Source organism: Pimephales promelas, chromosome 3 (genome assembly GCF_988280905.1).
Source record: "Pimephales promelas chromosome 3, fPimPro1.hap1.1, whole genome shotgun sequence".
Lineage (NCBI taxonomy): Eukaryota > Metazoa > Chordata > Actinopteri > Cypriniformes > Leuciscidae > Pimephales > Pimephales promelas.
The window spans coordinates 36423415-36448928 of record NC_142771.1 but is presented as its reverse complement, the minus strand read 5'-3'; the positions used below and the strand labels follow the sequence as shown (position 1 = coordinate 36448928).

The 25514-nt window shown below is 39.8% G+C and overlaps 1 protein-coding gene across 3 annotated transcripts in view; it reads left to right on the top strand.

The window, feature by feature from the left end:
- The window catches only part of lmtk2 (lemur tail kinase 2), a 46483-nt gene that overhangs the window by 3603 nt on the left and 17366 nt on the right, over positions 1 to 25514 (top strand). For 2 of the 3 annotated variants that reach the window (XM_089128826.1, XM_039685889.2), the window contains exons 2-6: positions 14752 to 14885; positions 14987 to 15137; positions 17786 to 17862; positions 18300 to 18418; positions 21168 to 21255. In XM_089128826.1, coding sequence (XP_088984952.1) covers positions 14752 to 14885; positions 14987 to 15137; positions 17786 to 17862; positions 18300 to 18418; positions 21168 to 21255 — 569 coding nt within the window. The remainder of the gene's footprint in view (positions 1 to 14751; positions 14886 to 14986; positions 15138 to 17785; positions 17863 to 18299; positions 18419 to 21167; positions 21256 to 25514) is intronic. The other variant, XM_039685890.2, reaches the window with a different exon arrangement.

Here is a 25514-nt window from a genome sequence, read left to right as displayed (position 1 = left end):
ACCAGTCATTTTAGCGAAAGGAAATCCTTTACACACAGTTAAATGCAGATTTTCAAAATCAAAGGCTCAGTGGATTTGAACGAAAAGGACAATTTTTAATCAGGCTGGTTTAGGATAAAGTGCATGAGATGACCGTCAGATGTGTTTCTTACCAATATATGAAAAAATGAATAGATAGTCGACTAATAAATAGGGTATAATGTGTAAGCTAAGCTGGGTTAATTGTCGAAGGTAGTGAATTCATTGCAAAAGTTGTGCTTTGATGGTTTTAGCAGGGATGTTATGGCAGCAGAGATTGTATAGTTGTAATCCTTATAATCCTGCAAATGTTGTATTTTAGCATGCTGAAGTTCACCCACACAGCACTTTTTTTGGTGCACTGACAGTCAGCCATTGCAACATGACATCATGACTTTTGCGTAAACATACACGCCACTTTCGAGCCAAGTGGCGTGTTATCTCTACACATTTTGAGCTATCCGCGTGTATCCGCGTGTTTGCGTGTATGTCTACGCCATTAACGTCCGCGTCATTCCGCGTGTCTGTACACGACATCAAATCTCCAGTCATAAATGCCATTAACCCCAGTGACGGTTAAGTTTAGGGATGGGGTTGAGGTAAGTCATATCTTTTTCTTTCCTAGGATGGTAAGGGAACAGTCATGAATGCCATTAACCCCAGTGACGGTTAAGTTTAGTGATGGGGTTGAGGTAAGTCATATATTTATATAACGTTAAGTCAACGGCGTTCATAAACACGCTGAAAAGCGATTATGCGTCTTGATAGTACGCCAAAAATGGAAATACGAATTGGCGTGTCATACACACGCTACTTCATGAGATCAGTCTGGCCATTGAGTGTTGACCTGTGTGTCGTTCCTTTCCAAACACACACTGTTAATTCCACATCATCATCATATATAAGTAGGGTTGCAACATTCTGGGAATTTTCAAAGATGGAAACTTTCCATGGGAATTTAAGGGAATTAACCGGAATTTATGGGAATAAACAGGAATAAAGTAAGAATTTTCAAAGTTGGCTCTTCATAGGGAACTTAAAGGGATACTCCACTTTTTTTGGAAATAGGCTCATTGTACTCCCTCAGAGTGAAACAGTTGAGTTTTATCATTTTTTTAAGCCAATTTTCTGATATTTAGAAGAATATCAGTAACCAGACAGTTTCTGGTCTCATTGACTTCCATAGTAGGAAAATATCCTGGAAGATAGTACTTTGAGGTTTAGATGTGAATGTTACCTAAAACTTGATGTGAATGACCTGAAAGCTAACAGAAGCCACAGAGCTCCAGTTTTGGTTTCATGGGGTTTTTAAAGCTAACATAAATGCTGGTTGGGTTAAAATGAAACCAATTTGACCACACTATTCTAGGGCATTATGAAATACGTTTTATTTTTTTCCCAAAAATTAGTTGTTTTTGTTTTTTTGGACTCCGTTTTAATGGTTAACTAAATGTTAGAACCCAAAAAAGCATGTCTAATTAGTTGAAATCATGAAACATACAATTTCACAACAATTTGTTAAAAGTTTAATAAAAATTACATGTTTTAGGGCCCTATGAAATATGTTTTTTTAAAAAAAATTTTTTTTTAATAACCAAATTCTTTGTTTTCCGTTTTAAGTTTTCTGGATTCAATTTGAATGGTTTCATAAAATTATAATAATCACAATTTTTCTTTTTAATTTTTAAAATGTGATTTTATGTATTTCAATTTGTCTGGCAATTAAATGAAGGCATAAAACATTATTTTAATTTATTTTTCAATCATTTTAATGCCTTTGTCAAAAGTGCTGCGCAACAGAGCTTTACTGTTAAAAATAAAACATGGAAGAAACTATTTGATTTATTCCTTAAAGTTTTAATAATAATTTATTATTACGTTGAGACATACCTAAATTCTTCTTCTAATATATATTTCACGAGGGCTTCTGTGTGTGTGTGGGGGGGGTGGGGGGGTGGGGGGGGGGGTGAAACCATTCATTCACACAGAGACACGCACATGCAGGATTCATATTTAACTAGTATTTTTTTTCAGTTTAATATTCACAGACACTAGTCTAAATGGTGATTTGACTAAGCGTACTGACCTGCTTTTTATTTATTCATCAAAAATTGGACAAATTCCGCGTTATACAATGAGTTCCGTTTTTATGACAGGATTCCATGATTCCGTCCGCGGAAATGATAGGGCCCTACTGTTCAAATAATCAAGTAGTTGTTTATTAGATGATAGTGTCATCACATAAGGCTCTAGCTAACTCTACGAGTTTTGTCTTCAAGTGTCCGTTTAAAACTCCATCTGAATCTGTCCACACGTATGGCAAATCGAGAAGAAAACACCCTGTCCAATTGGGTCATCTCCACGTCTCTGTGGACGAACATCACTTCATTATGCAAGAGAGACGAAATAAGAGCTGACAGCTTGGTGTTTATTGGCCTGGGAAGCAGTTGAATAATTCGTGCTGCTTGCCAAGTCATGATATAAATTCATGACTCAGATAAGAAGAACAAACGGTGTGGTATTTGTGCTGCTGCCCACCGCTTGTCACTCATCAGAGGAGCAGGAGCACTGGCCGCAGTAATCATCTCTCAACCCCTCGTAACCTTTGTTGTCACTGAGCGGAAACCCTGCCATATTTTGCTCTCGTTTAGTCTCAGGTGATGTGTCGATGCTTCAGCCTTTACATTTTTTTTTTAGAGCACATGATGCAGCATTGTTATTGATTTACTCTCAAACTCAAGAAATAAGTAATGTAGTGCACTCTTGCTCAAGGCTGTCAGGTTCTGTATGTCTGAAACTATCTCTGAAATGAGTCACCGTTTATTATTAATAATTAAACCTTTGACCTCCTTTCAATTGCGTATTGTAGCTGAGACTCAGAAAGTTTTACTTACACCCTGCAATCTATGAACTGTTGTGCCCTTTATCGAGAGAATTAACCACAGTGAATTGGCTGTACCTTAAGATAGTTTGTTTAAAATCTGCATAAAATGTTTGTGATTGACAAACATATTGAAATACTGGAAAAGAATCTCCTAAATTAACATGTTGTGTATTGCATGGTTCATTCTAGTTATAGACCATTTCACAAGATGTAAACAACACTGGTCCAGAAACACTTCCTGTTTCAGTTTGTAACTGTTTTCTTGATTTCACATGCAAAGAAAACATCTTAAAGATGTTTATTTAACTTTTTGATTCAGTTTTAAATGTTCTGTTGGTTGTATTTTATCCCAGCTTTTATGTAGTGTTAAAAAAACTGAAACAGGAAGTGCTTCTGGACCAGTGTTGTTTACATCTTGTGAAATGGTCTATAGGCTTGGTGATAGCCATAGCAATGTTTTAGTATCTCATACCTATAACCAACAGTTTGACACGTTCTGCGTCAACAGTCTTTCATGAAAGAAATTTTAGCAACTAGGGCTGGGTATCGAGTTCGATACTTTTTAGGTACCGACTAGGGGTGCAACGGATCAAAAAACTCACGGATCGGATCGTTTCTCGGATCAGGGTCACGGATCGGATCATTTTTCGGATCAGCAAAAAAAAAAAAAAAAAAAGAAAAAAAATTCCCCCAAAATAACTGTAATAGCCTACTGACAAATTCTTTATTAATAAATAGACTTAACATTATGATATTCTGTTTTATTTTAACTTCACAGGGTTCCAAACTGAAAGTTGAGGGCAGCATCACCTCAAATGAGAACTCACAGCGAGTTCTACAAAAAAATAAAAAATAAAAAATTCTGGTAGCTCTGGGGCTGACATTATAAATCACTAAGCTTAATAGGGTGTAGATGAAATTAACTTAGTTATTATCATTTATAATGTCTTAATATCAATTAATAAAAGTATTGAAAATATCATCGTACTTTTTTCATTTTAGGACAATCTTTAAAGGATAAACAAAAAATGTGTTGGTAATCACATAAAAAAATTCAAAAAAATAAAACTTTTTTTATGATATTATTGAAGTGCTGGGAAAAGATGTGTAGTAGGCTACTTGTAAGCATTTGACTATTTCTTACACATTATCATATATAGGCTGATTTGAGGACTGAAAGCCTTCTATAAGTGTTTCTCCTGGTTTCCACGTCAGCTCGGTTTGATCTGATATGGTTTATAACAGAAACCTGCGCCGAATCGGAGTGTTTCTAATTGGATCTCGTGGTGTTGATGTTATTAATTCTGAGGCGAATTCAATGGATTTCTTCACTGGATCTCCTAACAGTGTTGCGCGAGCGAGATCGGCCCGCGACTGTCAAGTTCGGGGCTTTATTTTGTCAATGGATCGCTGCTGCTGCTCCGACCACGGTCCTAATCATAAATGAGTAGCGTATTTTCGTTCCACTTTCATTTTGTTTGCATTCGCTGCTAGGTAACGACTAACGAGTCGATAGATCGCTGATTGCTCAGACGCACATCAGGTTGTGATATTTGTCTCCGTCTCCCTCCCACAGATGTTTACGCGCGCTATTCTTGTCACGGATTCATTGACGCGCCGCTTTACCATGCGTTTAACGTGTGGCAAATTTACTGGTCGCACATGTGCGACTGGATGTAAAATTCAGTCGCACACTCTCAAATTTTGGTCGCAGTCTGGTCTGGAGCCCTGAAATGACGCGGGGCGTTCAAGCTTCTCCGTTCCTCCGCTCGCTATGACGAAGCTGTGCGTTGACTGAACAACATGCGCACGTTTTTTTATTATTTTTTTTTTTTCATAATCAATCCGCGGATCACGTGTGTGCCGAACCGAAGACATTGATCCGAACGGATCACGGATCAGTGATGATCCGTTGCACCACTAGTACCGACCGAATTGCCGAGTATCGAAACGTCTTGTTTTTCGGTACCAAATTTCGATATCTAAGGGGTTATTCTTGTCAACGTTAGTGAAATGGCTGTGGCGAGAAAACACTAGTTTACGCAGCTGTCCAGAGACGTGGCTCGTCGTACGTAAGGCTGAGGCTGTAACGCCCCTACTGTCCAGATAAAAAATATGTGGAAAAGATCAGACGTGTACCTACCTATGTACCAGACTCGATGCCAAAAGCACGCAATGCAATATTTTCGACAAGATAATTGCTGCCAAGACTGATTAGGCACTTAAAGGGATACTTCACTTTTTTTTGGAAATAGGCTTATTTTACAACTCCCCCAGATTTAAACTGTTGAGTTTTACCGTTTTTGAATCAATTCAGCCGATCTCCGGTTCTGGCGGTACCACTTTTAGCATAGCTTAGCATACATCATTGCAGTGGACAAGACCATTAGCATTTCTCAAAAAAAAAGACCAAAAAGTTTTGATATTTTTCAAATTTAAAACTTGACTCTTCTGTTGTTACATTGTGCACTACGACTGACTGAAAATGTAAAGTTGTGATTTTCTAGGCTGATACGGCTGGAAATATACTTTCATTCCTGCGTAATAAAGAAACTTTTCTGCCGTACCATGAGTGCAGCAGGCGCAATGAGATGACGCAGCGCCTGAAAATAGTCCCAGGTTGGTAACCTACAACTTGACCGGAACTAAGTTTGTGTTGTTACAGTGGGGCCAAAAAGTATTTAGTAAGCCACTTATTGTGCAAGTTTTCCTACTTAGAATGATGAGAGAGGTCTGTAATTTTCATTATAGGTACATTTCAACTATGAGAGACAAAATGAGAAAAAGAAATCCAGGAAATCACATTGTAGGATTTTTAAAGAATTTATTTGTAAATTATGGTGAAAAATAAGTATTTGGTCACCCAAAAACCAGAAGGATTTCTGGCTCTCACAGACCTGTAACTTCTGCTTCAAGAAGCTCTTCTCTCCTCCACTCGTTACCTGTATTATTGGCACCTGTTTGAACCCATTATCTGTATAACAGCTTCAAACAGTCACACTCCAAACTCAACCATGGCCAAGACCAAAGAGCTGTCGAAGGACACCAGGAAGAAAATTGTAGACCTGCACCAGGCTGGGAAGAGTGAATCTACAATAGGCAAGCAGATTGGTGTGAAAAAATGAACTGTGGGAGCAATTGTAAGAAAATGGAAGACGTACAAAACCACTAATGATCTCCCTCGATCTGGGGCTCCACGCAAGATCTCATCCCGTGGGGTCAAAATGATCATGAGAACGATGAGCAAAAATCCCAGAACTACACGGAGGGACCTGATGAATGACCTGCAGAGAGCTGGGACCAAAGTAACACACTACACCGAGAGGGACTCTAATCCTGCAGTGCCAGGCGTGTCCCCCTGCTTAAGCCTGTACATGTCCAGGCCGTCTGAAGTTTGCCAGAGAGCATATGGATGATCCAGAAGAGGATTGGGAGAATATCATGTGGTCAGATGAAACCAAAATAGAACTTTTTGGTAAAAACTCAACTCGTCATGTTTGGAGGAAGAAGAATGCAGAGTTGCATCCCAAGAACACCACACCTACTGTGAAGCATGGGGGAGGAAACATCATGCTTTGGGGCTGTTTTTCTGCAAAGGGGACAGGAAAACTGATCCGTGTTGAAAGCGTGAGTGTCACGCCAGATGCATGAGAGTTGGCAACCCTGTATTTTTCCCCCCAACACATTTTTTCTTTTGCCAGTGCTTTGCGGCAAGCTTTATGCGTGCTGAGCACGAGGAATATATCCCGCCCCCCAGTAGCCTATTTTTAATTCAATTCACATTTATTTGTGTAGCATTTTTATAATACGTAGTACATGTCATTTCGAAGCAGCTTTACAGAAAATGCATTTGAATTATTTTCACTCGCTTTCATTGTTAAACAATGCATTAAGTTAAGGCAGAAACAAAGAGCTCATTGAAGTAAAGAATAGGCTACATGTTGTTAAATGATTGTTGAGGATGATTAGGTGCTTTTTAACCTACTCAAAATATGAGTGTAAAAAAGTCAGCAAACTGAAAAAATGCAAGGTTTTTTTTAGATTATATAATGTTAAAACGGATTTCGTGAAATTGGTATCGAAAAAAGTATCGTTCAGGAATCAGTATCGAAGTCAAGGTATCGGTATCGAAAATATTGTTATGAGACACCCAGCCTTATTGGCAACGGAGAAGTATTAATGTCTAGCAGGTTTTGGAGATAGATTGGTGTCATGGTCAAGACACATCTGTTTGTGGGTCGATGACATATAAATAAGTATTACAATGTCATTTGGCTCTGTACTGAGGAGTTCGGGTGTACATTAGAGTCAAAAGGGATGTGGCTAGTAGGGCTTGGTATCGTTCAAAAAGTTTCAATACTGTTACCTTGACTTCGATACCGGTTCCTGAGCGATACTTTTTTTGTTGCGTCAAGCTGCCTTCTTGTCATGACTTATACCAAAAAACAAAACAGTGTCTTAAAGCTGCTATGTGACAAGGTGTACAGCAAACACCAGAACTAAGTTTTTATACACTCACTGTCGACCCCAGAAAACCAGCGTTTAATGGGACAAAAGTGGATACAGGCAGCAAGACGTGAAGCATCAGCTGGAAGGAATAGGTAAATTGTGGGATCCTGACACTTAGTATGCTCTAAAAATGCACAAAATGTGCAGTAAACATTGTCACTTGAAGTCGGAAGGCCAAATTTTAGTTTTATATATTATATTTCTGTAAGCTAAGCTATCCCTGTCGGCGATTACGTTCCTCTCCGGTGAGCGTAGTTCACAGAGTAAAATGACTCGTTGCGCTCCCTCTCAATTGCCTGTATCCACTTTTGTGTCCTTTGGGGTCAACCACTTATAAAAATGAATTTCTGTTTTTTTTTTAGCTTGTTTGCTGTTCACAGTCACACAGCAGTTTGTAGACATTTAGTTTTTTGTTAAGTCAGAAATGACAAGGAGGCAGCTTCATGCAATGCAAAATCAATGGAGACAGAATCTCCACCCCCCATTGTGGGCGTGGCCTAAATGTGCTCTGTCTCTATAGAGCATCACAGTCCCGCCCACAGCCGGTGCCGGAAGTAAAAATTCTATACAATTTCTCCATTGACATTTGAGATATAAGCCATAAAAACGTGGTAGACTTAAAACCATCTACGGCTGTACTAAGCGATTGTATGTGCTCATATAAACGGCAAAAGTTCATGGGGCACTAACCTTGTTTTAAGATAAATGCCTTTTATTCGCGATGTATTGGATAAGTACTTCATTACCCACAATCCAGAACAATCCCACAATCCAACAGTGATGCATCTGATTGGTGGAAGTCGTGTCACGTGTCTGAAACCCCGCGAAGGTACGTGAAGACTGAAGATCGCGTAATGACGTAGGGCTAAGTTCATTGGTCGCACTTCTGAGATGCCCGCGCGCCATTGGATGTGCAGTTGCCACAGCTTAGCTAATGAGCGAGCCAGATACTCAATATTTTTGAATGTCGAGCTGCAAATGTGTTTGCTTCAGTAAATCGAGGAAAATGAGTTTCCCTGCATATTCACTACATAAAATTCACTGGAGAAAAAGTTCACGTGCCCGTCGTCAGATTTGGAAGTCACTCAAAAGGCTCTTTCATGGTGGCTTTCAGACGACTTCAGTGAGGCGCGGTGGTTTATGGGAGGAATAGTTCCTTTGCTCGGAAATGAAAATATGTACACAGGCTTGAACCCTTGACTTTTTTTTTGGATTTTCTCTTCGTTTTTTCACTTGAAATTATGTATTGTATGCTTATGAGTTCAGCCGTAGCTGATTATCCTCAGACATGCTCTAATACTCTTTAGACATGGATTTTACAAAATGTCAATGGGAGAAATGAATGGGAAATTTACTTCCGGCACCAGCGCTCTCTCGGGCTGTGGGCGGGACTTTGATGCTCTATACCGACCTATACAGAAAACATACTGAACTCTGACAGAACCATCATATTTGTGTACCGTTACACCCCTAAAACACACTATATTCTAGTTTAAAAGGATCAAGGCATCTTTTCCAAACCCTAATGCTTTTGCTGAAGTTTAAATCAGGAAAATCTGTCTCTCAAAGGGAAGGACCGGTGGACAATCTTCCATGTGAGATTATGGCAGAATGAGAGTTACCCTCGAGCCACGACCCAGTCAAAGACCTGTGTACAGCAAACCACCTTTTATGAGGTGGTGTTCAAAATAGCTCAGTCTTTGCTCCTCATGTTTCATGCGGTTCTGTGTGTGGCCTGTAGGATTACTGTAGCCACATTTATTACTATTATGGGAGATCATGCCAGCCGCTGCTGAAAGATTCGTCTTAGCATATTATCCATACATGCACATCCTTGTCATCTAATTGCGCAAGACAAACTACTGGGTTAGCAACACGCCAAACATGCACAGACACGTGACACTGGCAGGCCGATCTGATCTCAGACCTGTTACTAACCTCTCCTGCCACCAATTATACTGCCTGCTGTTCTAAAACCCTAGGGGGTTGTTTTGTTTTGATGAGAGGAATGGAGAGCGGTGTTAATGGTGTTGTAGTGACAGAACAGGTGCGGAAGCACATCCAGTCTTTCATCACTTGATATCTGAACTACTGTTGGAGGACAATGTCTTGCAAATGGTTTGTGTGTAGGCCCGTGAGAGATCCGACTCGAGAGACAAGAGTGGAGATTATTAAGCATTTCTATAGACCAATTTACATCTATTGTACCAAAAATATATGTTTTAATAATACAAATGAATATATTATTTTTTCTGTTTACTTCTCATCTATATATTTATGCTGTGTTTTGGGGGGATATGAAGTACTTTTTTACCCATTTACTACACCATTAGCATACATATGAAATATTATATATTTATGAAAAAAAACACATTAATGATGATCACATTTAAATATGTGATGACACTATCATCTAATAAACAACTACTTGATTATTTGAACAGTAGGGCCCTATCATTTCCGTGGACGGAATCGTGGAATCCTGTCATAAAAACGGAACTCATTGTATAACGTGGAATTTGTCAAATGTTTGATGAATAAATAAAAAGCAGGTCAGTACACTTAGTCAAATCACCATGTAGATTAGTTTGTTCTGGATATTGATCTATGCATAATTCTGCCTATAGGCCATTGCACACTGGCCCTCATTTATCAAAAGTGCGTACACCAAATTTCCAGCGTACACCTGGTGTACACCCAAAACCACGGTGACTATGAGATTTATTAATATGGACGTTGGCGGACGGCACGCTCAAATCCTACACCCGCTCAGGAGGTGGTGTACGCACGTTTTGAGTTAGTGAGGAAATGCGCAGAAAAATTCCGAACACCACAAAACGCTCTGACAAACTAAAAGATATGATATATTATGACCCACTGTATGACAACAACATAGTAGGCTAATTATAAACTTCAACTTTATTTTTGTGCAACGTGGAATTCAAAGTTTAATTTGTGTGACTTTACCAAAGCATTTGATTTGTAAGCATGTATTCCTTCAGCTGCGAGCCTTTGGACTTTACCCTGCCGTTTCAGGATTAGCTATCCCCGCCCGGCAGGTGCGCACGGACTCGGTTCGGTAATGAAAGGCTTTCAATGACCAAAAAATAATTCAGACTGACAAAATAATAAAAAATACATTCTTCTTCTTTTAAATGATAATAATAATACAAATAATAATAACGACATCCTTCTTCTAAATATCAATAAGCGTCATTAAATCATCATAATAAGAATATTACAAATTGTCATGCAATTATTAATGTGAATGAATGTTAGGCTACTTCACATCATCATCACCACTAGTATTATACATGTGACGTGACTCGAAATTGAATGCTAATTCAAAAGACGTGTTGTAAAATAATGCAATGTGATAGGTCATTTCGGCTCCACGTCGGAGAAGTTTCTCTTCTTTGCCGTCTTCCGTGTGTCCATGGCGTAAAATGAGGGCGTGGGGGGAGCGGAGACTTGAATATTTAGGGGCGTGTTATTCTAATGACGATCGTTTTCGGCCGCGGGATTTATCAAGGGCAGGCATTGCGTTCACCTGGATTTCAAAGGTACGCACAGCTTCATAAATCAGGCGGTGAGAGGAGTGTAAGCATAATCTTACGCCAAAATATACACCCGTTTCTACGTAAGAATGATAAATGAGGGCCACTGAGTCCGAAATTCGCATCAGAAATTTTCGCACTTAAAAAAAAATTCGACCTCACATTATGTCAATCATGCTTGCACACCGCCTCCGAAACTTTCGTCCGTCATAAAATTAATCGGATCGGGTTCGATTTTCTGCATTTTTCGTATCCAGAGCCAGCATTTTGAGAGGTTTTTTGACAATTCAGGGCCGGGGGGAGCTCGTCCTCAAATCATTGCACATATGCGCCGTGCTTTCAGTTTCGATCTTCAATTCAATTCGATCAAGTGTTTATGTTCTCTTCTCTATATTGGATTATGAAATTAATAAACCTCCCCTTTCAATCAGATTGAAATTTAGGATCGAATAAGGTGTGATTGAGCAGCCAATTCGATAACTAATGTATTATTTGGGCACAATATATAACAGCCTATACAGCTGTTCTGTTTGCCCAGCGCTTCCACCGGGCCGCGCGCGCGGGTGTGTGTGTGTGTGTCCATACCTGGTCCACACCAGACACACTGCCAGTCTCCGTTCAGAATTGATTGGTTCACGGAAATTGGTGGTCTTGTTTTTAATATGTGGCTCCAGAATCGTTAGCAAAGCATCGAACTGTCCCACTGACATTCTGAAATTGTGGATATTGTGGATAATCGCTAGGGATAAATTCGCAACTCCTTGATAAGAAGGTGGAACTCTCCTTCCTCTCGGCGCAATTTCAGGATTGGATGGACGCAATATTTTCTCTTTCTTCTCTTTTCAATAAGAGAGAGGGCAACAAAATCATCATCACTGCTTGACGAATCCATTTGGTATTTTTGCGTTTTTCCCGCAAAGGTTTAATAAATACGCATCGGACTCGGTGTGCAAGGTTTCTATGCGTGACAAATTTTTTAGGCTGACGAACACTGAAATACGCATACGAAAATTTCGTACTCTGTGTGCAATGGCCTTAAGAAGCCTAAAAAAACTTAGACTCACAATCGGCACACAATCTGACGTCAAACACAGCGGATAACGGCGCACACTCAATAGAGCTTTTGTTATGAATGTAGGCTATAAAAGTCTATTGGAGTCATATAGACCCCAAAGATAAATTGAGGATTAGGTACATTAGGAAAATAAGGAAAAATACATTTTAAAATTGACTGGATGAGTCTTATTTGAAGCAACTGCAAAATTTGCGACCACACATTTAAATGCCGTGTTAATGCCGGCACATAATGACATTGCTACTGTGAGATATATTTGAATAAATTCGGTATTGTGATATGGTTTAATGCTTTATTAATATCAATCCTCGATTTTAATTTTACACTAGTACAATAGCATAATTGCATTTTGTTTATTTAAATTAATATTTCAAAAATTCGCTACTAGAACTGTGCGATATATGCAATAATATTGCAGAAAAACAAAATATGGCAATATCAGTTTTTATTTGTATATTATACATCCATAATTGCTACTGTAAACAACCTACAAAATACACACAGTGTGTCAGATGTGTGTGTGATGTGACGTGTACTTGTCAGAACTAAATTGCTCCCATTACAATCAGTTCTTGGTGTTAAGTAGGCCTCTCTTAATGGTGACCTGCTGTGTTGTTACTCAAGACACTGTCTTGGAGCATGGGAATGAGTGTGTGTGGTCCCTCTCATTTCAAATAATGATGGCTACTACACAAGGGATGATTCCCTCTAAGACAGGATTTCTCAAACTCAGTCCTAGAGGGCCGCTGTCCTGCAGAGTTTAGCTCCAACCCTGATCAAACACACTTACCTGTGAGTTTCTAGTGATCCTAAAGACCTTGATTAGTAGGGTTGCACGATTCAGAAAATGTCACGATTCGATACCGATTTTTTTTGTCTCGAGATTCGATTCAAAAACGATTCTCGATTCAAAAAACGATTCGCAGGTCTACATAAATGTAGTTTACTTTTTCCTATGTGATTGATTGTTTACACGATTGGTTTACCCGTGTCACACTGTCTATAAGGCTTATACATTCGCTTCGTTTCATTCAGTGTTCCCGCTTGGTAAACCCGGTATTAAATGGGCTGAATATCAACCATTTCTATATATAATAATAATATTAAACAATTTGTCTGATGCAATTTTGCTATTCCCAGTCCAGAAGAGAGAGAGCGATCTCTCACCCGGAGCCACAGCGCGAACAACATGACAGCCCAGCTTAATGAGTGACAATGAGGACAGAACGTGGTTACCTACACTTTAGATCTGGGATATTATTCTAATTGTATTTTAGATTTCCGCTTTCAAAGATTATAAAAAGATATTTGAGATGAAACCATTACAGACGCATTCTGTCTATAGCGCAACTTCCTTCCCTTCACAGCGTTGCGCTGTCATTTCTTCCTAAAACCCCAACGTACCGTCAGAATCAGCACGATCGGTGATTGTTGTAAAATGCAGTCTGTACTGTTGCTAAACTGCGTACGGGTTCAATCATTAAAAGAGCTAGTAAAAGCACAAAAGTCTGTGCAAGAGACGCTGTTCACAAGGTGATGCGTGCTCCGAAATGCACTGCAACGGGACAAGAAAAGTAGGCTATAGCCTCATTTTGTTTCACCATGTGTTTGTACTTGTTTTTGCTTATATCTCATGTATTTGGGGAAAAAAAAGCCTGCACACTGCTGCATAACAAATACAGTAGATATTTATTCATTTTGTGACTGGCCTAAAAACGTAACCGGTTGTAGGTTGCAATAACACCTAGTGGTGGATGCACAGTTTGAAGACCCAGTCAGTGACGTCACAGTAGCCTATGCAATTAAAAAAAAAAAAAAAAAAATTCATGATCACCATGACCAAAATTTTACTTTTTTTTTTACACTGAATCCTGGAAAAAAAAAATATAGACCTACCTACCGACCCTTTTTTTAAAAAAAATTGCTGTTACAGCAAACCAAAATATTTTTAAGGATGGCCTCATTTAGTTCGCTATTAAGAGACCTGTTGTTTTTGAAGTCAAGCTGAGCGCTCGTGTCCGCTGCGATCAGTGTCATGGGTACAGTGTTCTCTGTGGCTCGCGCAGTCTTCTCTCGAAAGCGCGCTTCAATCTATCGCCGTTGTGGAGACTCCGGTGAAATCACAAAATAAAATGCACACAAACGTGATGAACATATTCGGTTTTGATGAGAGAGAGAAAAAACTATACGAGTGCGGTTTAGAACCCGTAACCTCTGACACGCTTGGCAAAAGATCTACAGAACTCAAACTTAAGATCTGCGGATCGATGCATTTATTTACGGGTTGAGCAGAGTGGCGGCACAGTTTGACCAGCGGGCGGCAAGAACTTGCAATAACTATTTATCAGACCGGCCCTCGCAGCCTCGAAACCATAGAAACACTACCGGACCACCGGTAAAAGTCCCGACTTACCCGATTGCCACTCGGCCCCTGCACGCCATTAAAAAATATAGCCTATGAATCGATTTTTGGAATTCTATGAATCGATTCTGAATCGGTAAAGATTGAATCGCGATTCAAATGTGAATCGATTTTTTTGCACACCCCTATTGATTAGCTTGCTCAGGTGTGTTCGATCAGGGATGGAGCTAAACTCGGCAGGACAGTCCAGGACAGCGTTTGAGAAACACTGCTCTAAGAGATCATCACTGATTTAGCTAATCAGATGTGTGTGTGTGTGTGTGTGTGTGTGTGTGTGTGTGTTCAGCAGAGGCTGCCGGTGGATATGTGGATTTCTCCCTGATCATCCCGCTGCTGCTGTCTCTGGCTGTGTTAGTGGCCCTCGTGGTTTTGCTGCTCAACTGTGCTTCCTGCTGCAAAGAGCAAGAGATCAACTTTAAGGTGAGTGAAATGTTGTGTCTCTTTCTGTTTCAACAGTTCAAGAGTAGCTATTTCTTGAGTGTCGCTAATATTCATATCAAATGTGATTTGTGATCTGTCAGGAGTTTGACGACCACTTTGAGGATGAGGTTGATTTCACGCCCCCAGCGGAGGACACCCCCTCTATGCAGTCGCCAGCGGAGGTTTACACACTCGCCGTTCCCCCTGTGCCCCTCCCTGGACCCCCTCACCTCCAACTGCCCCGCTTAACAGGTCAGAAGCCCCAATGCGTTGAGTACAAAGATACACTATTTTATCTAAAGTTGCTTTGGCTCCTTTGACGTGTGTATGGTGTGGGAGCGGCAGGTTAGTTGTAACAATGAGCGAGGAAGTTGACATGGGGCAGCTAAATCTCCAACTTCTGGGAAATCAACAGAGGAGAGTGCGTAAAAAACGAGAATCAACATTGGTTTGGCTTTTCGGGGATGGTGAGAACTAGGACTGGGTGATATGGCTGACATATCTCTGTATTTTTGGGCTGAATGATATATCTTTGGATTTTTTTTAAATATTTGTATAAAAAAATCTCGTACTGCCAATGTTGTCCTACAAACAATGTTTATATGGAAGGCAATGAAAACAAATGTAGTGAACGTAACCATGTAGGCTATGCTATATATTATGTGCAAAAAAGGAAAGAATTAAAAATGCATTACATTGTGACCGTATTACAAGCTAAAAACAAAAGTAAAGCAGAAGTTAAAATCATTAAAGCGCAGACTTAAAGGGATAGCTCGGCCAAAAATTATATTTAACCAATGCATTACTCACCCTCAAGCCGTTCGAGATGCATATGTCAATCTTGTTTCAGACGAACACATTTTCAGTTATTTTAGAAAATGTGGCCTTCTGAGGGTAATCTGTGCGGTATTGTCGTAAAAATATACATATTTAAAACTTTATAAATGAAAATATCTGACTTCCGGCAACGATTGACGCACGTTCACGCGTGATGGAAGTCGACGTACGTAGCGTAGGGACCGTCATGACGTCCCAACGTTTCTTACGCTACGTCCTACCTCGTACGCCGACTTCCATCACCCGTGAACGTGTGTCGATCATTGCCGGAAGTCAGATATTTTCATTTATAAAGTTTTAAATATGTATATTTTTACGACAATACCGCACGGATTACCCTCAGAAGGCCTTCGTTTATCCCACTTGAGCCGGATGGATTACTTTTGTGAAGGATGTATGCACATTTTTGGGACTTGAAGGAGCTGGACCCCATTTCTTCACATTATATCCACTGAAGGGTCAAAGACATTTTCTAAAATAACTGAAAATGTGTTCGTCTGAAACAAAATTGACATATGCATCTCGAACGGCTTGAGGGTGAGTAATGCATTGGTTAAATATCATTTTTGGCCGAACTATCCCTTTAATGTTCACTGGTTAGAGGAACACATTCACTCACCTTGTCTTAGTAATTATACTAGCCTACATTTGATTACCCCTTTACAATGTCTCTTTACAGTTACTGCGGGCATAAAAATACACTTACTTGTAGGTTTAAAATTCTACTTATGGCACTTTTAATGTGTCAGACTCGCTTGCATAAGGCATAACGGTCCAGTCCTGACAGCAAAATGGATATTTGCATGACTTTCCAACATACAGATGGAGAATACCTGTGAAATGTAAGTTTTGCACTGAGGAAAGCACATCTTCAACAGATGTTGCTCTCTGAGAGAGTTTATTGTGAAGCATTATCTACTGTGAAGGGTCATTTCATTATGGTTGTTGTAGTGCTGTGCAGGAATTTCTGTTCTGTGCCCATTAAAGGGTAAAGCTATAGTAAGTTCTTCAGCTAGTCAGCTTGAGATCCTTTAAATCTAGACCGGTTATGTCTCTTAAGCCTAGAGGTTAGGGGTGTAACGGTTCACAAAATTCACGGTTCGGTGAGTACACTTGTATCACGGTTCGTTTCGCTAGCCCTACGGTTCGGTACCTTGATTTGTCCTTGTTTTAATTTTTTTAATTATATTTTTATTAAAACTAACGTCATAAAGTATGATATTTTTTACTTTGAGCAATGATGGAGCTATACTTGACTTCTTAGGAGATTATAAAACAAAACAGCTGCTTGGACAAAATGAAATGTAATATTGTAGTAGTTATAAACAAAGTTTTATTTTAGTTCAGATTATAATTTGAGTGGAGGAATTGTATTCATAATGTCAAAATAAAACTGACGTGATGTTACTTGAATGCATTATAGCCTACTATTCCTGCCAAACTCCCATGGTTGCAGTTAGTAATGTTATATAGTAAACCCACGGTGAATGTTGCTGATCTGTGGACACTGGATAGTTCATTCATGGCACAATGTTTCTCCTGGTTTCCACATCAGCTCGGTTTGATCCGTTAATAACGGAGAAATGTGAATGTTGCTAGATCTCGCAGCGATGTTATTACTTCAGTGGCGAATTCAGATGTTTTCTTTACTGGATTTGGCTTTGTCTCCAATTAGTCGAAACAACAGCACAACTTGAATGCTCATATGACATCATTTTTATCCATGTTTTCACGGTCTCGCAGAGCCAAAGCACAGCCAAAATAATGTTCTTCTGCAAAATGCATGCAGTTTAGAGGGCCAAAAGTTAAATAGTGCACCTTTAAGTGAAAATAAAAGTCTTATTCGCTCTCAATATCCAGACATGCTTCTGAAATATACCATATTATGATGAATGAAGGGTCTTACATAACCAGTTTAGGAGGAAAATATTCTATTGTCTGTTATGGTTTCATATTCATTTCAGTGTTATATTCAGACTAGCTGATTTTTTTCCTACTCCTTGCATTTGCTGTTTATTTGGTCTCATTGATCCATTTCTATGTTCTTATATTTGGTCTTTTAGACGTCTCATCAGGTCCTCACGTGGCACGACACTCTCTCAGTTACATTCAGGAGATCGGGAGCGGCTGGTTTGGAAAGGTAAGCCTGTCTTCCTGTATTTACATTAGACATAGACTTTTGTCTTGCGACGCACATTGTGTGAAAGCAAAGCACTGGCTTCTGAAGTTTCTACAATTTCCTCCTGAGGTTTAATCTCGAATAATCACACCCTGTGATCTTGTTGGTACTTGCTCTCATCTCTATGCACGGGGTCCCTTGGAGGCCATAGTTTGACGTGTTCGAGGGAGCATTATACGGCGCTCAAGCTGTCCTCCCATTGCTTGTGTGTGGATGTGTTTACCGAGATTAAGACTTAAGGGAAAACCTTATTTCCTGATGCTTTTTCCTGCCATGGGAACATCCTCATCTGAGCCACCTGCTGTGCTTGGGTCAACCTAACAGGCCTTGTTTTCAATTGTCAGTCTTAGAATCAGTTCTGTATCAGAAAAATTTCTCAGTTTGTCGTCTTCTGGCAGGTTCTGCTCAGTGAGATCTATGTGGACCCTGCAGTCGCCCGAGCCGTTGTCAAAGAGCTGAAGGCCAGCGGCAGCTCCAAAGAGCAGAACGAGTTCCTGCAGCAGGGCGACCCGTTCAGGTAAGAGAGGGTCTTTATCGGCTCTTCTGTGTTAGGTTTGATATAAGCTTTTACTTTGTAATGTACACTGGGGCCAAAAAGTATTTAGTCAGCCACTGATTGTGCAAGTTCTCCTACTTAGAATAATGATAGATCTCTGTAATTTTCATTATAGGTACAATTCAACTATGAGAGACAAAATGAGAAAAAAAAGAAATCCAGGAAATCACATTGTAGGATTTTTAAAGAATTTATTTGTAAAATATGGTGGAAAATAAGTATTTGGTCACCCACAAACCAGAAGGATTTCTCCAGAAGGACCTGTAACTTCTTCTTTAAAGAGCCCCTATCATAGCATTGGAAATGTTCCTATTTTTGTTTCTAGGAGTTCCCAAAAACAGTTTAACATGCATGCAAGGATAAAAAACACGTAATTTGTCTTATAATATGCATTTATTTTTAACTGATTTGCTCACCGACTCCCAAATGATTCGTACAACGACTAATTTTTCCAAACCACTCCTTTGCGTGACGCTAATCGGCGGTGATTGGTAAGATGACCGACCCAGTCAGTTATTGTTTGTTAGTATAACGCATAAACATATTGATAAAGCACTGCAGTACTACAAGACGATCTATTCTTTATGACAACTCCAATAACAGCGACAAACATTTCACATATTTAAAAAAAATTTACATTGGAGACCTAGAAGCTGCGCTGAGCGTAACTTACACACACACACACACACACACAGAGATACACGCGCAGACACATACTGCCTCGCGCCCCGACATAACAAAACCGTTCAAAACCCATAAAAGCAACAATTATTAATAATACTTACAGGTTGTGATTCATAGGAGGAAGCTGATCCATATACACTGGGTAAGTAAGTTACTGAGCCCTCCTTCAGGAACAACCGCTTGCGAATGAACATTTTAATCCATTTATGTTTTTGAACTAAAGTTATTCGTCAATAAAATGATGAGAACACAATCGGGCTATACTGTTGTGGTATCGTTGCAAATATGAACTCTAACCACCGATTCTTCACATGCTCGTCCCTGGTAAATGAAAACAAAGTGGCTGAACTATCTTTGCATTGTAGAACACAGCGTCTTCTCGACATGATGCTATGATGAAGTATTTGAATAGAATAGACTTCAAGTTTACACTTCCGTCTGCGCTCGCAGTAACTGGGCGCGGCCAGTAAGCATCTACGTCACTACGAACCAGCTAATGACCCGTTTCAAAAACAATTCATTTCATAGACTCAGAGTCGACTCTCACTTTTGAAAGACAATAACTTTATATACGGTGCACTTTCAGATATAAATCTTTGCAGGATGTTTTTATTCCCTTAGAGCTATATTCCACACCATATGAACAGAAAAAATCCATGATAGGGGCTCTTTAAGAAGCTCTTCTGTCCTCCACTCGTTACCTGTATTATTGGCACCTGTTTGAACCGTTATCTGTATAAAAGACACCTGTCCACAGCCTCAAACCTGCCCACACTCCAAACTCAACCACGGCCAAGACCAAATAGCTGTCGAAGGACACCAGGGAGAAAATTGTAGACCTGCACCAGGCTGGGAAGAGTGAATCTACAATAGGCAAGCAGATTGGTGTGAAAAAATCAACTGTGGGAGCAATTGTAAGAAAATGGAAGACATACAAATCTCGCTCGATCAGGGGCTCCACGCAAGATCTCATCCCGTGGGGTCAAAATGATCATGAGAACGGTGAGCAAAAATCCCAGAACTACACGGAGGGACCTGATGAATGACCTGCAGAGAGCTGGGACCAAAGTAACAAAGGCTACCATAAGTAACACACTACACCGAGAGGGACTCTAATCCTGCAGTGCCAGGCGTGTCCCCCTGCTTAAGCCTGTACATGTCCAGGCCGTCTGAAGTTTGCCAGAGAGCATATGGATGATCCAGAAGAGGATTGGGAGAATATCATGTGGTCAAAATAGAACTTTTTGGTAAAAACTCAACTCGTCGTGTTTGGAGGAAGAAGAATGGAGAGTTGCATCCCAGGAACACCACACCTACTGTGAAGCATGGGGGAGGAAACATCATGCTTTGGGGCTGTTTTTCTGCAAAGGGGACAGGAAAACCCGATCCGTGTTGAGGGAAGAATGAACGGGGCCATGTATCGTGAGATTTTAAGCCAAAACCTCCTTCCATCAGGGAGAGCCTTAAAGATGAAACGTGGCTGGATCTTCCAGCATTACAATGATCCCAAACACACCGCCCGGGCAACGAAGGAGTGGCTCCGTAAAAAGCATTTTAAGCTCCTGGAGTGGCCTAGCCTCCAAACCTCAACCCCATAGACAGTTTGAAGAGGGAGTTGAAAGTCTCTGTTGCTGCCCGTGACATCACTGCTCAAGAGGAGATCTGCATGGGCCAAAACACCAGCTACAGTGTGTACAAACCTGGTGAAGACTTACAGGAAACATTATGTTACAAAGTATTGAGTTGAACTTTTGTTGTTGACCAAATACTTAATTTCCACCATAATTTACAAATAAATTCTTTAAAAATCCTACAATGTGATTTCCTGGATTTTGTCTCTCATAGTTGAAGTGTACCTATGATGAAAATTACAGACCTCTCTCATCATTCTAAGTAGGAGAACTTGCACAAATAGTGGCTGACTAAATGCTTTTTGCCCCACTGTGTGGCATATTAGCAGTGTTTTCAATAACACATAGTTAGTCAGTGTTTTTAACAGATTATGTGTTTCGTTGTCTCTTTACAGGGTTCTTCAGCATCCCAATATTCTGCAATGTCTTGGTCAGTGTGTGGAGGCCATTCCTTTCCTGCTCATTTTCGAGTACTGTGAACTGGTAAGTGCACGTGTGAGTGTGTCATAATTGAACACATGGCATATAACACGGTGTTATTATTTATTTAGACAAAAATAAAGCAAAAAAGATGTGTGGAAAAACTAAGTACACCCTGTGATTCAACGAATTTTGTCCCGCTTTTCTTTAAATTACAACGTTGCTTCAGTTCATCGAGGTTTGCGGGCATCTGTTAATGGCATCATTGCAAAACCTTGATTTTTTTCTTTTCTTTTTCAGCCATTTTGGTGTAGGTTTTCCTTAGTAGATTTTACTGTCAGTCAGGACACCATATTTAATTTGATGTGAAAATCTTAAAGCCAAAGCGCACTCTTTTTAAAGTGTGCCATCAAAAGTGTGTCGTCTATTCTGACTCTGTTCTTTCAGAGACTGTCGTGTAATAGGAAAGCAGATAAGCGGGTGCTAGTCCTTTAGCACAGTGTGATCAATGACGTATTAGATACCTGAAGACATCATTTTTTTAATTAATTCTTCTGCATCTGTCTAGCGCTCCAGGTCATCTTGTCCTGCGCTCTTTTCTTGAATCTTGTTTCACAGCCATGTACGGCATCTCAAATTCATTTCGGACAAGTCTGATGAAAGCACGGATGCTCCAGCGTAGCTCACTACTTCATTTGTTCCCAGCTCTTTAATTAGGCCAGCATCCGTCATCAGTTGCTCGGCCAGTGTCTGTCAGTGGGCTGTTTCTTGCCCTTTGATTTATTTTCTGTTTTTCTTGTTCTATTTCGGGTGCAGAGCAGTGCCTGTGAAGGATATGAGCCGCATAACTGCATGCAGTAGGCAGCGCTCCGATTTCCTCATATCCCAATAAAGCAATAGGGTTCTTTTACTGACACCGTCACTCTCACATCTTGCTGCGTTGGTGCATTTTATCACCATGCTGCAAAAGACACTAGGAGCTAGATTATGATTATTAACGTGATATGAACTACACATTTGTGCAGGTAAGTAACAAAATAAATAGGTTACACTTTATTTTTTAGAGTACAAGTACCCAGGAAAGCGCTTGAAATATTAGGTAACTAACCACTTTAGGGGTTGGTGAGTATAACCCTAGTTATATTGTAAATATGTAGAACAGAACTGTAAAATTAAGTGCTACCAATACATATTTGTATATAATATGTAAAATTCGTATAATCTAACAATTCAAACAGGCCTCAAAACGATTCGAAAGTAATATTCTTATTTCTAATATGTATTTACATAATGCTAAAGTACTGCAATATAGCCACGGTGTTTTACAAGTCTCAAATTTTCAAGCGCCAAGTAAAAGATAAAACAGATGTCATCATTTAATAATGAATTGCACACAGTTGGAGTCTTGCTAATGTCCTAACAATATAGCAACATATAGCATGCTAACGATAATCTCTGTTTCCTTTCGGTTTCTGCTGCACCCGACTCTGTAATTAGTTCGCTGTAAATCCCAGAGCGGTAGTGGTTGGTAACATCCTACACACCTGACCAGTTGTCAGGAACAATGGCTGTGGTTTGGGGTCCTCTGGGCCTGAGCAGGTGGATGGCTTCGAGCCATGATGCCCGTCTCCAGAGAGGGCATGAGCTCACTGCGGCTCACTGTTGCGTAATACAATATGGGCCGCTTCCTTAGCTGGTGTTAGGGCTCGGGTTTCGACCATAGCCGCCGTTCCTTCCCAAGTCAGAGTGAAGCTTCACACGAACCAAGAGGCTGAGACATAGACCATTTTGTGTGTATGGTCCTACGACTGCTCATCTCAGAAGATGGGCATTTCATTGCTCTGTTCTGGCTTTGTTTCCCACCCTAGACAAGTTTGTGTGGCGTATTGAGAGGTTTGGTTGGGGTCGTCAATGGCTGAGTTCAGAATAGCATACTATTTATTTTTATTTATTTATATTGATTTTATCAGTGTGTACTGTAGGATTTGTACTGTGCACCGTGTTTGGTTTTCTGTTTGCGTGACAGGATACAACCAGATCACAATTCAGTGACACACTTATATTTTGTTCAACCACATTTTCTCATTCTTGGCTCATTTTATTGGACTGGAAGAAATACAATTTTCAAGATCATTTGATTCCAGTCGGTTAATTTAACATGCTTATTTCTGTCTTGGTTTTAAAAGGCTTTCTGGTTGCATAATGTTTACAATTTCACCTACACTGTTGCTCAAAAGTTTGAGAAGTAGATTAAGTCTCTTAAGAAGTAGAAGTCTCTTCTGCTCACCCAGGCTGCATTTATTTGATCAAAAATACAGTATGGCATACATTTTGTGGCGTAAAGAATCCTAAACCATTATTTTAGGATTCTTTGATGAATATAATGTCTGTTTTTTGACCATTTCTTAAAAAAAAAATTACTGACCCCAAATTTTTTAATGTTACTAGTGTACATTAAATATCAGGCAGAATACAAGTATATATTTTCAATTATACTCCAATGCTGTTGAATGCTTGAATCCGATTGGTTGACGAACGTGCAAAGGCGTGCAATTATTTTCAGGGAAACGCACAGGTTAAGTAGCTACTTTTGACCGCCTTAGTCCACGTCACTTCACCAAATGATTTCAGTTATTTCAAAGGTCCTTGCACTTTAAAACAGCAAAATAAACAAAACCCACGAGAACACTGACATATAGTAAACAAAAGGATATAAACGACAAATTATTTTAATGTTTTTGCCACAAAATTATGTACGTAAAGCACATACTCTTTTTCTCCTGCTCTCTCTCTCACACACAGTAGAGACACACACTCGCACAGAAACGTGTTGTCAGCGCTGCTCTGATGATTTTATTGGTAAAATAGTTTAGCAACTTACTCACTAGCAGGGAGTTCTTGAAGCAGATAAACTTACGTTTTCGCGATTAGTTAAGATGCAGACTCAGGCAATTCACACACGCCTAATCTCTCTTGCTAGTAACATCTGCATTAGTCTGGTATCAAAGGCTCAAGCCTCTGCTACTAGCTTTAAAATGACGTTTTGGAATTAGCAACAGAGGCATGGTATGAGATGCGCAAGAAATGACTTCTAATAGTCGAGGATTCGATTCGGAGAGGTCCGATTCCACTATGAACGTTATAGTCGAATACTACATGGCCAGTTCAACCTCGTATAAGGCCATGTCCACACTAATACGTTTTCGTTTGAAAACGTATATTTTTCTCTCCGTTTTGGCCTTCCGTCCACACTGAGACGCCGTTTTAAGTCAACAAAAACGTATCGTTTGGAAAACGCTCTCCAAAGTGGATAAATTTGAAAACGGCGTTTTCGCGTTGTAGTGTGGACAGTGAAACCGGAGGTTTTTCAAAACGATGACGTAAGTTTAGTCATGTGATCCATGTAGTACCAATAGATATTCATGTTTATCGGTATTGTGCCTATTATTCATTTTTACACTATTGCTAAAATATTACTTTCTATGTTACTTAATATGTGCTATTCTTCATAGCACAGCACTGCAAAGATGACTGATAATGTAGCTTACTCACATTTGCTGTCCTGCGGCAAAACAGGAGAGCAGTTGCGTTTAGACCAAACATATGGTGACTGAATGCGACCTGGACGCATCCGTGATGATGAGATATTTTGCTAAATAAAATTATCCTGTTATTGTGCGATGACATTATTATTTATTTTCCCATCTGTATCATCTCAGTGAGCTTTTGTGAAGTTTCACGCATGCGCAGTAAAGTGAATTTAGAACTTTCTCATCCACACTGAAACGTCGGAAAACACCTGAAAACGCTAGTGTGGACGGAGAGCGTTTTTAAACGAAAACCTCGTTTTCAAATGTATCCGGATTAATGTGAACGTAGCCTAAATCAGGTTATGTGTGTCTCTCTGGCGCATGCGAAGATCGCGCAGCATCGTCAACTTCATCTTTATTAATAAACAATTAAAATGTCTCCTTGCTATATTTGTTCTTTGTGACAGCTTTTTATTTTCGGCAGCGCCGCTGCTACCCTTAGGCTAAAGCGTTAAGTTACAAGCTCACCACCGCATCAAAAACATGATTGCGTGATAAAAACATGAAAAATACTACCTAAACATAGCCTAACTGTTTATTTAAAAAAAAACACAGAACGAATAGCCTAATGCGCATACGTCCATCTCTTTTGTTTGAAATGGAAAAAGTATAGCTGCTAGACCTATCTAAAAAAAAAAAAAAGGTTCGACTATATAGCGAAAAAAAAATCTAACGAATCAGATTCGACTATGAAAATCCTTAGTCGAAAACAGCCCTAAGTCCTACCCTCAA